This window comes from Fusarium oxysporum, chromosome 7, assembly GCF_000149955.1.
Source record: "Fusarium oxysporum f. sp. lycopersici 4287 chromosome 7, whole genome shotgun sequence".
Lineage (NCBI taxonomy): Eukaryota > Fungi > Ascomycota > Sordariomycetes > Hypocreales > Nectriaceae > Fusarium > Fusarium oxysporum.
The window spans coordinates 3,216,725-3,228,272 of NC_030992.1; the positions used below are offsets into that span (position 1 = coordinate 3,216,725).

General features: G+C 50.4%; 3 protein-coding genes across 4 annotated transcripts; 1 reads left to right on the plus strand and 2 right to left on the minus strand.

Moving 5' to 3' along the window:
- The first annotated feature begins 1,286 nt into the window (after positions 1–1,286).
- On the plus strand, positions 1,287–8,175 carry FOXG_10431 (minichromosome maintenance protein 6). Its single transcript, XM_018389767.1, has 3 exons — positions 1,287–1,698; positions 1,765–4,237; positions 4,294–8,175. Exons 1-3 carry the CDS (start codon positions 1,418–1,420, stop codon positions 4,411–4,413), a joined length of 2,874 nt encoding a protein of 957 aa, XP_018248097.1. The 5' UTR covers positions 1,287–1,417; the 3' UTR covers positions 4,414–8,175.
- FOXG_10432 (uncharacterized protein) lies at positions 4,581–9,773 on the minus strand. Of its 2 annotated transcripts, XM_018389769.1 has the most exons (4): positions 9,283–9,740; positions 8,631–9,120; positions 6,110–8,579; positions 4,581–6,047 (listed from the first exon to the last, which is right to left on the minus strand). In XM_018389769.1, exons 1-4 carry the CDS (start codon positions 9,343–9,345, stop codon positions 6,029–6,031), a joined length of 3,042 nt encoding a protein of 1,013 aa, XP_018248099.1. In that variant the 5' UTR covers positions 9,346–9,740; the 3' UTR covers positions 4,581–6,028. The 2 variants fall into 2 exon arrangements, with proteins under 2 accessions (XP_018248099.1, XP_018248098.1); XM_018389768.1 differs by having other exon boundaries at positions 4,581–8,579; positions 9,283–9,773.
- A 586-nt stretch (positions 9,774–10,359) lies between these two features.
- Positions 10,360–11,543, minus strand: FOXG_10433 (F-type H+-transporting ATPase subunit F). The gene is made up of 5 exons (XM_018389770.1): positions 11,380–11,543; positions 11,281–11,295; positions 10,975–11,125; positions 10,846–10,911; positions 10,360–10,786 (listed from the first exon to the last, which is right to left on the minus strand). Exons 1-5 carry the CDS (start codon positions 11,425–11,427, stop codon positions 10,761–10,763), a joined length of 306 nt encoding a protein of 101 aa, XP_018248100.1. The 5' UTR covers positions 11,428–11,543; the 3' UTR covers positions 10,360–10,760.
- Between the last annotated feature and the right edge of the window lie 5 nt (positions 11,544–11,548).

An 11,548-nucleotide genomic window follows, 5' to 3' on the forward strand; every position in this document is an offset into this window, starting at 1 on the left:
ACTTAACTTTGACGACCTTGCTCCTTGATTTGAGTTTGAGTTACAAATGAGAATTCTGAGTGGATCTCGGGTTGTATTTCTTACACCATTGTGTTTCTTTGCCTATATTAAGCAGCTGAAAGTATGAGCCCATTCGTATCGGTATTCGAATAAAGGATCTAGTACCCATGGCTTTGGGTAAACGATATAAAGGGCTGGCTATCCGCTTTGGCATATGATCCGTTGATCATGACTCAGTTGTATGCGCATGGTAGGCAAGTCAGAAGACCATTTGCGAGCGCAGGCAGCGAAGCACCCATAGCCTGATGGAGATTTACCGTCGCGAAACATATTTTGTTGTGGATGCTTTGTATCTTAACCTACTTTAGCTTGTAGAATACGTCACGATGCTATAGAAACACAGTCTTCGAGATATAGATGCATCAAGTAATTTCATCTAGTCTAGACCACGCAAATCGGAAGAGGAGCACTTCCATCTCTTCTAGTTTTCCGCTTTATATTTGCGTCCAGAGAAGGTGCTTATGAGAGCCTTCATGTGACTCATACAGTAGCTTGCTGAAGCCCTTTAATCTAGAGTTGTGCGATCACCGACGAACAATAATAGTAAGAGTGACTTTTGAATCTATCATAACAACTGGAAATGGGCAAGCTGGAAACTTCACTGAAATGCATAACCACAACTGCTTCTACATTGAAACATTTATGACATGTAATAGCCTCGCTTTTCATGTATTTTTATCATGACAAGCAAGAGAAGAAGACAAGCAATTTTCAACAGGCTCGGAGACCGCCTGGAAAATGTCTTGAATTTCGTGTCCCAACGCCATGCCCTACCGATTTAATGGTGCAGTTTCATAGCAAGACCTGATGTTACATAATAGATGGTATTAGTATTCATGATGCAACAGGCTCAAATACATTGTTAAGATCACGTCTGCGCCATACTCGCTTGATACCTTAATGTTTCGCAACACGAATGGCTGCTTCGACTGTGGGCCACGATATTGGCATGAATCTGGATAAACTTGGTATTTTTGCTATCATATAGACTCTAAACGCAAAAGTCTATAGATATAGAGATACATTATATCCTCATTATCATCTCTATCTATCATCGCGATAATTCATGATGATACATGGATAGCGCGAGCCAATTGGTCAACTCTGGATGCAATCAATTAAAGTCGCGTCACGTAGTTAGCCCCTCTACGTGTTTTGACGCGTCGCCCCGTAATAAGCTTAAGCGCCAGGGATAACCCCACACAGCATCCGTGCCTTTGCCCTGGCAACTAAAATCTCCCCTCGACATTCAACAATCAATTCATCTACCAAGACTCGGTCAACCAAACCATTGCGTGCATCGTCACTTGTCAACTGTCAAACCGGTACAGACGATCAATATAATTCAAGCGCCGCAATGGCTACTCCCTCGAGCGATGCCGGCTTCATGATGTCGGATGCCCCCTCGCGGGCTGCCCCGACCCCTAGACGCAATATGGGCTTCCCCTCGTCTTCCTCAGCACGCCCACGAGGGCCTCCTTCAGAGAATATGGGAGCCCCAAGCGATGATGAGGGTGATGGATTTGCGGATGATCAGGTTCCACGAAGCTCAAGGATCCCGAATTCTACTGAGATCAGTCGTGTTGAGGACAGAATTGGCCTGCTGGTTCAGGAACACTTTGAGTCCTTCATCGAGAAGTGAGTGCATCTACATAGACTCATTATACACATGGAACGTTGCCTAACCGTTCTGTGTGAAAATAGCTTTGCCGAGGACCCTATCAGTGCCCCAACGCCAAGCGCGCCTACACCCAGCGCTGTCACTACAGACAAGTACTATGTTGCCCAGATCAAAGGCATGCGCACATACTCGCTCTCGACATTCTACGTCGACTATAGACATTTGGCTGCATGGGAGAATGGCAGTTTGGCGGATGGTGTTATGCGCCAATACTATCGATTCCTCCCCTTTCTCACCGCTGCTTTACACAACATGATTGCAAAGTACGAGCCTATGTACTTCCGCGAACATCGCCAGCCCACAGCCTCGAGCAATCTCACGACTTCTGCGGCCAGTCATCTCGGCTCTGCCAGCCAATCCGAGTCGTCACACCGCAAGAATGAGCACCAACAAACCGACAAGCTCTTCTCTATCGCATTCTACAACTTGCCTCTAGTTTCCAGAGTCCGTGCCCTTCGAGCCGCCAACATTGGCCAGCTTCTTTCTATCTCTGGAACAGTCACTCGAACATCCGAAGTCCGTCCCGAGTTGTCTGTCGCTACTTTCACCTGCGAGGCTTGTCGCACAGTTGTGCCAAATGTTGAGCAGACCTTTCGATACACAGAACCTACCCAATGCCCCAACTCGACATGCCAGAACCGTGTGGCCTGGCAACTTGACATTCGTCGCAGTACCTTCGTCGATTGGCAGAAGGTTCGAATTCAGGAGAACAGTTCCGAGATTCCTACAGGCAGCATGCCTCGAACTATGGACGTTATTCTGCGTGGTGAAATTGTTGATCGCGCCAAGGCTGGAGAGAAGTGCATCTTCACTGGTGCCCTGATCGTCGTTCCTGATGTCAGCCAACTCGGCCTTCCAGGATTGCGACCGACTGCTATCCGCGACGACCGTAATGCGCCTAGAGGAGCCGATGCTGGTGGAAGTGGAATCAGCGGTCTCAAGGCTCTGGGTGTACGAGACTTGACATATCGTCTTGCCTTCCTTGCCTGCATGGTGAACCCGGACACTTCAACATCTGGCCAGTCGGCTGCCAGTGGCGCTGCCGATGTTGTCAATGCTTTGACACAGAACACAGCCAACGAGGGAGAGCAGTCAGTGGAAGATGCTCAAGCTGCTGTTCTAGCGTCCATGAACCCCTCTGAAATTGAGGACCTGCGAGCAATGGTCCACGGTGACCATATCTATTCCCGTCTTGTGCAATCTATTGCTCCCATGGTCTACGGCCATGAGGTCGTTAAGAAGGGTCTGCTGCTCCAACTCATGTCTGGTGTCCCCAAGAGCACGGCTGAGGGTATGCAACTTCGAGGTGATATCAACATTTGCATTGTCGGTGATCCTTCTACTTCCAAGTCCCAGTTCTTGAAATACGTGTGCTCTTTTGCGCCCCGTGCTGTTTACACCAGTGGCAAGGCATCGTCTGCCGCCGGTCTTACTGCTGCGGTAGTCAAGGATGAAGAGACAGGCGAATTTACTATCGAGGCTGGTGCGCTCATGTTGGCAGACAATGGCGTCTGCGCTATTGATGAGTTCGACAAGATGGATATCGCAGATCAAGTCGCCATCCACGAGGCTATGGAACAGCAGACCATCTCGATCGCAAAGGCCGGTATTCAAGCCACGCTGAATGCCCGAACCAGTATTCTTGCAGCTGCTAACCCTGTTGGTGGTCGTTACAACCGCAAGACGACCCTCCGCTCCAACATCAACATGTCGGCACCTATCATGTCTCGTTTCGACCTCTTCTTTGTTGTCCTCGACGAGTGTAACGAACAAGTCGACCGCCACTTGGCAGAGCACATTGTTGGTATCCACCAGTTGCGTGACGAGGCTGTTGAGCCCGAGTTCAGCACAGAACAACTTCAGCGATACATTCGTTTTGCAAAGACTTTCCGACCTGAGTTCACTGACGAGGCCAAGGATGTCCTCGTGGAGAAGTACAAGGAACTTCGCGCCGACGATGCTCAAGGAGGCGTGGGCAAAAACTCGTACCGAATTACAGTCCGTCAGCTCGAGAGTATGATTCGTCTCTCCGAGGCTATTGCCAAGGTCAACTGTGTGGAAGAGATTAGCTCTGAGATGGTTGTCGAGGCCTACAACCTCCTGCGACAGAGTATCATCTCCGTGGAGCACGATGACGTTGAGGTGTACGACGAAGAACCCGAAGAAGATAGCGAGACACTTCTCCGTGCCGCTGATGCTGCTTCCGGCCGTGGCCAAGAACACGACGCAGTCATGGAGGAAGATGACACACAGCCTGGCCGTAGCAGTGTTGCCCCTGAAAGAAGGAAGCAAACCATCACATACGACAATTACATCAAGATGGTCAACATGTTTGTTCAGCATATTACCGATGCTGAGGTCGGTAACCTCGAAGGTGTTAACGGCGATGAATTGGTCAACTGGTACCTCGAGCAGAAGGAGGATGAGCTCCAAGGTGAGGACGACTATCACCGAGAAAAGGCTCTCGCCAACATGGTGCTCAAAAAGATGGTCAAGGTAAGCAAAATACATCCATTCCCCTTTCCAAGACTTATACTGACTCGAAGTTACAGGAAAACATCCTCATGGCTCTCCGCGGCGAAGGCCTCACAGATGGTGACGCAAGCTCTTCAACAGATCCCTCCCAAATTATGTATATTGTGCACCCCAACTGTGCGGTCGAGGAAGTCTAATTATCTGTCTAAAACAAACGAGAAATTATAAATGGAAGGAGGCTAATATGCACGTCATGACTTAACGCCTTGGAAGACGGGCGTTTTAGGAGTTTGTGATACTACATTGTCGACTTGTTTCATCTAATTGTGAGCGACTGTGTATCATCGGATGAGTGGAATTTTAGAAGGGGATCTTGTTACGAGGATGTTGAATATGATAGATACCATTAATGTACAAACATTATATGAACAACATGGCAAATAAGTGTGGCATACATGTAGCGATTACATCTCATCTCACAACATCATCAGCACCATATAGTGATATACCAGGGACATTCACTTGAGGCACTTAAAATGCGCGAAATTTGTATGATTGATCAATCGTCTGTCTGACAGAGCCTCGTACGCACTCGTTGATTTCGTCAAGGCGTAGAAACGCTCATCGTTCCCATCATAGTGATCTCTCTCCATAAGTCCGTTGCGGCTGTTTCTGATTTCCAGGTTTATCTGATCCAGCTCCTTCATACAAGAAGTACAAAATAAGAAGGGGAAAAAACCTAGCACATTCGATTATCGCGAACCCAGTCCCGACCCAGAGTAAAGCAGGTCATCAAACTTGTTACTCAGACGCCGTCCTCCCTTCCCCTGTCATCGAGAACATGGCGCATGTTTCAATTGGTTTGGGTTGTATGTGGCCCTTGAAGAGCCTGTCAAGTCCCCCCTTCCAGGCCATCTTATCATTTTCACAAAAAGCAATGCCCGCCATGTATGCTTTTATGAAGACAAAACAGAGCCCCAGTGTTATAAAGGGAGATGAAGAAAAAACAGAAAAAAGGTATAGCGTGTTTAACATGTGCGTAAGAAGCAAATGCTAGCACGTTGAGAAAGCCTGCAGTATATGGCTGTGCAGACAATTTATGTAGAAGCTCATTCCATGATATCCTGAAGACGGACATCGGAATGGTGGGAGTCGCTATGTACTGGGAGGTGAGACCAATGCATCAGCAGGTAAAGCGATAAACACAAGATGCGCTGCGAGTATTATGTAATAGACTGAGGATGGCGTCAGGCCGGTGTCTCGGCCGGTTTCCTCCAGCTTGCTTTGCTTTCCTAAGCAGCCAAAGAAGCAGGATTACTTGGGGCGCGACCCCAGTCAGAACCTCGACCGCGGTAGCTACCACGGCCTCCTCGACCTGAGCTTGTTGGGGGATGCTCTCCTCGTGAGCTCGACACATCTCGCTTGCCTCCTCGACGTTCATAGCCAGAGCCCCGGTTTCTGGGACCACCTCGTCCTTGCGAACCTCGACCACCTCGAGTTGCTGAGAAAGGAATAGTGACAGTTCTGGCTTCTTGCATATTAGGAAACATGATTCTCATAACATTGCCGCCGCCAACAACGTCGGCAGAGAAGTAGTATGGTTCCATAACAGTTGGCTGAACTGCAAATTTCTTCGGCAGAGGCTTGTTTGGTGCTAATGCCGGCTGCCAAGCGGCTTCGGGGGCCTTGTGTGGTAGTCGAATTTGAGGTAATGACCCCATCTCTTGCTCTTCAAAACATTCCTCGGCCATGGGTTTGGTGACAGGTGACAAGAGGCTCTTGTCAAAACGGGCGGGAGCTGAAACATTGTTCCTAGGTAGAGAAACCGTGGCTGAGTCGTGGTGAGCAACATGGTCCAGAGCACTCTTGCTTGCAGGGTCGACGCCAATTGACCTTTGGGGTGGAGATCTTGAACTATTACCAAGCAAACTGTTAATTCGGTTCTGCCACTTCTCTTGAGAAGACTCCCCGGCCGTCAATGGTGCACGATTAGGGCTCACAGGGCCCCGAGCGACATCCTTGAAGGATGGTGGGTGCGCCCAGCCGAACTGTACACGATTTGAGGGAGGTTGTGAGGTCGCCATAGATGGGGGTAGCTTCACCACAGGGTGAGGCTTTGGAAGCGACACATGAGGTTTCATAACATCACCCTCGTAAGCTGGGTGGCCTTCCATCGTGGGTGGCGGGGGGGTTGGCGATTTGGATCGCGATGGCTCATTTTCGTTGATTCTATCATGCGAGTCTCTCGTAGGGAAGAATCGAGATGTGCGGTTCTGTGAAGCTCCGGCCTGGCCTGGCACTCCGCCTCCCACCACTCCAACGTTATTAGGATCCTCCTTTGCATCATCACCAGGGCTCCTCCAGGGGCCAGCTGGCTGTGCTTCTTGAGGACCAATAGCGCGTCTTGTACCATCACCGGGAGCATGAACCTGGCGCCATGTATCTTTGATGACCGGTTGGGCATCCTCAAGACTAACACCACGTTCAGCGAGTAGGCGATCGCGCTCAACCCGCTCTGCTAATCGGCTAGCGCTCAGTTGTTTATCTTTTTCACCGACGGCAGTAATCCACTTGCTTGCCACATCAGATCCTGCCGGAGGATGAGGACCAGAGGAGCTGTATCGTGAAGGTCCAGAACCGATTGGGGCTGGAGGTTGAGGTCGGGCTTGAGAAGGTTGTCGTGGATTATTGGGAGGGGCGATAGGTGATGGCCCCTTGTTTCCTTGAGAACCAGGGCGATTATCCAGAGGTGCACGACCGATATCGGTGTTGAATGTGCCGTTACCGAGGCCTCGATCGTTATTAGGTGACCCCCAAACATTACTTCGGGGCTGCGAACCTGTACCCCAATTTGACACAGCTCTGTCCTGGCGTGATGCTGCAGCTGCCCCCCAAAGCTCACTAGGCTTGGCTTCTTGGCTGTGAGATACACGCCTCGCCGCTGGCGCTGTGCCCTGAGTGTGTCCAACTTTAGCATCAGAATCTTGAGGTTGCTGTCGAGCTGACGAAGCTGTTGCGGAGTGGTCACCATCCTGCTGCAATTGTGTAGGAGTTTGGTTTGCCGCGCTACTATGGTCACGTTGTTGAATATGTGTTGGGTGTGAAGCATCGTCAGACTTCTCTGCGAGCTCCTTCTTCTCGGTCTTCTTCTCTGGCGCAGGCCCCATAGCATCCAACTTTTTCTGAATGCGCTCCCGACGTTCAGCTTCCTCACGGGCTTCTTCTTCTTGGCGTCGTTTCCTAGCTAACTCGACACGTTCTCGCATGAGCTTCTTCTGATATTCGACCTCTTCGCTAGCAGGTTGAAGGGGAGGGGGTGGACCGGCAACTTGCTCAGGAAGAGGTGCAGGGTGGTGTGGTTGCGCAAAGGCAGGATTTGGAGAACCTCGAGGAGGCATCCAGCTAGAATGATGTTGCCCCCTTGGTGGGCCATGCGCTGAGGCTGAAAGATTGGGGGAGACGAGGCCATCAACGGAACCAACGAAAGACGGTCTACGGCCTTCCTGTAATTCGTGAGGGGCCAGGGGCACTTCACCTCCCTTATTCATACGCTGCATAAATGAGCCACTTCCGCCACTAACATTAGATGATCCTCGTCTTCTAGCGAAAGGAGGTTCCTGAGAAACTCTATTGGTCTGGAAAGCACCCGAGGGTTCAGCTGGATAATCCGGTTGGGGTGGTCGCTGTAATAGGGAAGGATGATGCCTTGGATGCTGTTCCATTCTCATCGAACCACGTCGATTGTCGTGTACAGGTTCGTAGCGGCCAGAATGGGAGTTAAACAATTCCCGGCCTCCGTGAGATGAACTGTCTCTCCAACGATTGAAATCATCCGCCGCAAATTCTTTTGGAGGCGGCGGAGTCATGCCCTTATTATGTGGCGGTCTAGCAAGACTGGCCTGTTCTGGAATAGGTGAAGCCTTCTCGACCGGAGGTAGAGGCGCCCACGGGGACTTGACAGGTGCCGGGGGAGCTGGAGGTTTGGCAACAAGAGTTGGTTTTTCCTGGGAGCCACTCTTCAAAATCAAACCCTTGCCCTGGGCCAGATTACTCGACTTCGTCAGGGGGGAGCTCACAGCAACAGGTGGAGCTGGAGACCGTGGTTTATCGAGGGGTTTGCCCTTGGACGCAACAGAACCACTGTCTGATGGCGGTGGTGGATGCTCGTCTGGGTGAGGGAGCGTCGTCTTCGTGCCATCTCCCCAAGTAATAGCTTCAGGGGCCCAGTCTTCATCGTCGTCGTCGATGTCTGCCCATTTGTTTTGCCCCTGTGCATCATCTTCGTTCAAACGACTGGCCATGTGGATTCCATACTTCTTGAGCTCCTCATCGGTGAACTTTTTGGGTTCAGGCGGCGGCACAGCTACAATTTCGTTAGTTCATTAAGTCGGCTGATTCAGGATGTTGCACGTACGTCGGTTTTTGTTCCAAACTGCATTTGCATCAGGTGCACTACCGGGCTTTCCCCCATTCACACCACCAGAAAATCGAGGCGATGAATCGCGAGTGCTGCTACCGGTCTTTGCTATAAGGCGAGGTCTTGAAGAGGATAAGGTTGCCGATGTCGTCGGGGGCGTACTGGAACCGGCAGGCTGTTTCTCGGCGGCCTTGGTCGCAGCACTGTTGGCAGTCGCCTTTGCTGCGAGGAATGTTTTATTGACCGAGACAGCCTTGAAGGCAGGCTTCTTGACTGTGGAGCCTGCGCGGCCATGAACTTTCTCTCCATCCTTCGTCTTTGAAGCATCTGCGCGTGATGCCTCTGTATCTGAACCTCCGCTGGCACTAGCATCGGCGGAGGTGAGTTGATCTTCGACGCTTGTAATGTGCTTGTTTTCGTAGTCATCGTTGCCGGCACTGCCATTCAAATTCGAGCGGACGGAGTCGACATTTTCGGCGTCGGGCGACTAAGTTCATGAGAAAGTCTGTTAGTAAGGCTAGCTACAGCAGCTCGGCTAACTGAAGCTCTAGGTTCGAACAGGTAACAAAAAAGGCCGCAGTGTGCCAATTTCGCCAAAAACAAAACGGTTGGAAGTTTACTTTCGCAAAGCAGGGAAGATGAAACGTACAGGCTGGGACTGAGAGGCAGTGGCATCGGCAGCTTTATCAACGGCAGCCTCTGTTGCCATCATACGTGGTAAGAATGCGCCGGTCGTGGGGTAAGCAAAAGAAGCCCTCTTGATGAGTTTCTCCGCCTAGTCTCGTCGATTTCTGGTCGGACTAGAGTTTAGAGGCAGACGAAACGTCGGATCTCGAAGTCGGGATCAGTTGCGACACCGCGGGGCGGGGAGGGCACGAGTATCGGTAGTGGGGATCGGAGGATGTTACGGGTATAGAAAGGCGATCTTCGTTCGTCCGATTGCGAGGTATTTGATACGATGCTCGATCCAAGAGTCGGGGGTGGGATATGAGGAGGAGAAATCACCAAACTGCAAGGCGTGTCAGTTGCGAGGTGTAAGGTGAGGTTTCAATGTACCCGGAGTAACTGCGGCTGATGCACTGGTGTTTGTGATGTGGAAGGCCAGACAGACAGACGCCAGTTTTCAGAGACCCGAAAGTGATGCTGGAGGCTGGGTTAGGCTTAGCAGCCAAACGATAAGGGGCTGGGATTGGCCATCCGTACCCGGCCCCTGACTGCCAGTAGCAGGGCTGCCGGGACCAATTCCAGCTGCTAGCTACCAGCTACAAGGCCGGTACGCCCTGGAGCTTAGGGGTATCATCAAATGGCTTGTCATCATGGAGCCGAATGACTCTACCGGCCACTCAGCTGATCAGAAAGGGTCTGATCTCATCTAATTTTGGATGCAAGGAACCTGATAGCAATAATCATGAGAGTCATTCAATATCACTAGATGTCATTAAGCATTTGCTGTTACATGAAAATAGGTCAATAAGGCGAGCAGTGCATCCTCTGTAATAGGCTTTGGTACGTACACTAGGTGTCTAATTGGCTTCCTTTGGTGACACCTCACATCCTGCAAACAATGCAGTTTAACGTCATGTTATATTTTTCATTGTCCAGACCAACTCATTCACTTAATTAACTGAGTATACATATGTCTATACCTTGTCAAGACTGGATTTATGCTTACTCCGATGACCGGCTGATCTACACCATAACATGATATGTTGAAAGTGATTAGTGTGTACACTACAGTATCGCAGGTTGTGCAGACTTGATAAACCTGAAGGAAAGCCAAGAGGAATTCTTGACGTGCAAAATTTAGCAACTCAAATATCGGTCGGCCTCTTTGTGCAGAATGCGGAAGAGCTTGAGAATGCAGTACCACACAAAAAGCTTACAATTCTGACAGAGGTATGGATACACAGAAAGCTTCCGCTCCGAAGGCACAGCACTACGTAGAACCAAAGAACAGCGCATAACCAAAAACGTGATGGCATTGTCACATCACTTGCTTGTTAGAGATACATGGGGAAGCCAAGGCGCGTGCTCGACCGCGAAGTTTCCGGAGTTTATATGTACACGACCCCCGCTCCCTCTTACACAATGATCCATCTAAGGTATCTAAACGCCATTTTAAGCTGCTTAGTGAGCGTTGTTCTTGTGGTGGCCTAGATGATTCCAGCATTAGCAAACAGCTCCCCTTCAACGCTGTGATAGGGATACTTACGAAGGTGGAAGTAGTAGTTCTGGACGTAACCGATGCTGACAAGGAAGACAATCAGGTGAATGATAGCTATAACACAATCACTGTCAAAATCCAACATTTAAATCCAATCTTGAGAGAGGGTGTCCGTACGCTTGCCAGTGGGGTTCTTGCCGAAGTGCTTGGCCTGGTATCGGCCGAGGAGACCCTTAGCCTTGACCTCGGGGGCGGCACCTCGGGGGAGCTTCTCGTAGAAGCTGACGACACGCTGCATGCGGATAGCATCAGGAGCAGCGCCAATGGCCTGTGGTGGATCGAGTTCTGTCAGCCTTCTGAATTTCCATCATGACGAATTTTCCCTCCATTGTCGATCGTCCATAAAAGTCCTCATCCATCCAAAACTCGTCGAGATCGAAAACGAAGCTCCATAGGATAATAGTTTCATCATATTCTGCGTACCTTAGGAGAAGCGACCTATTTTTGAAAATCTGGTGTTAGTAACGGAATCAATCGGAGCACCGGGGGTTTGCGCCCATAACCGAAGGGGCTCTCTCTGACCTTGGGGGGGATGAGCGTCGAGAGCGCTCGGCGGGTGACGAAGCTCATGATGTCGGTATTTCGGGGGGGTTCGAGTCTCGAGAATTGGTCCGTCGAGGGTCTGCGTGACGCTCAATTGCAAGGGCTGGAGTTTGAGGTCTGTCGAGATGAACGGTCCCGCCCAGTCAGT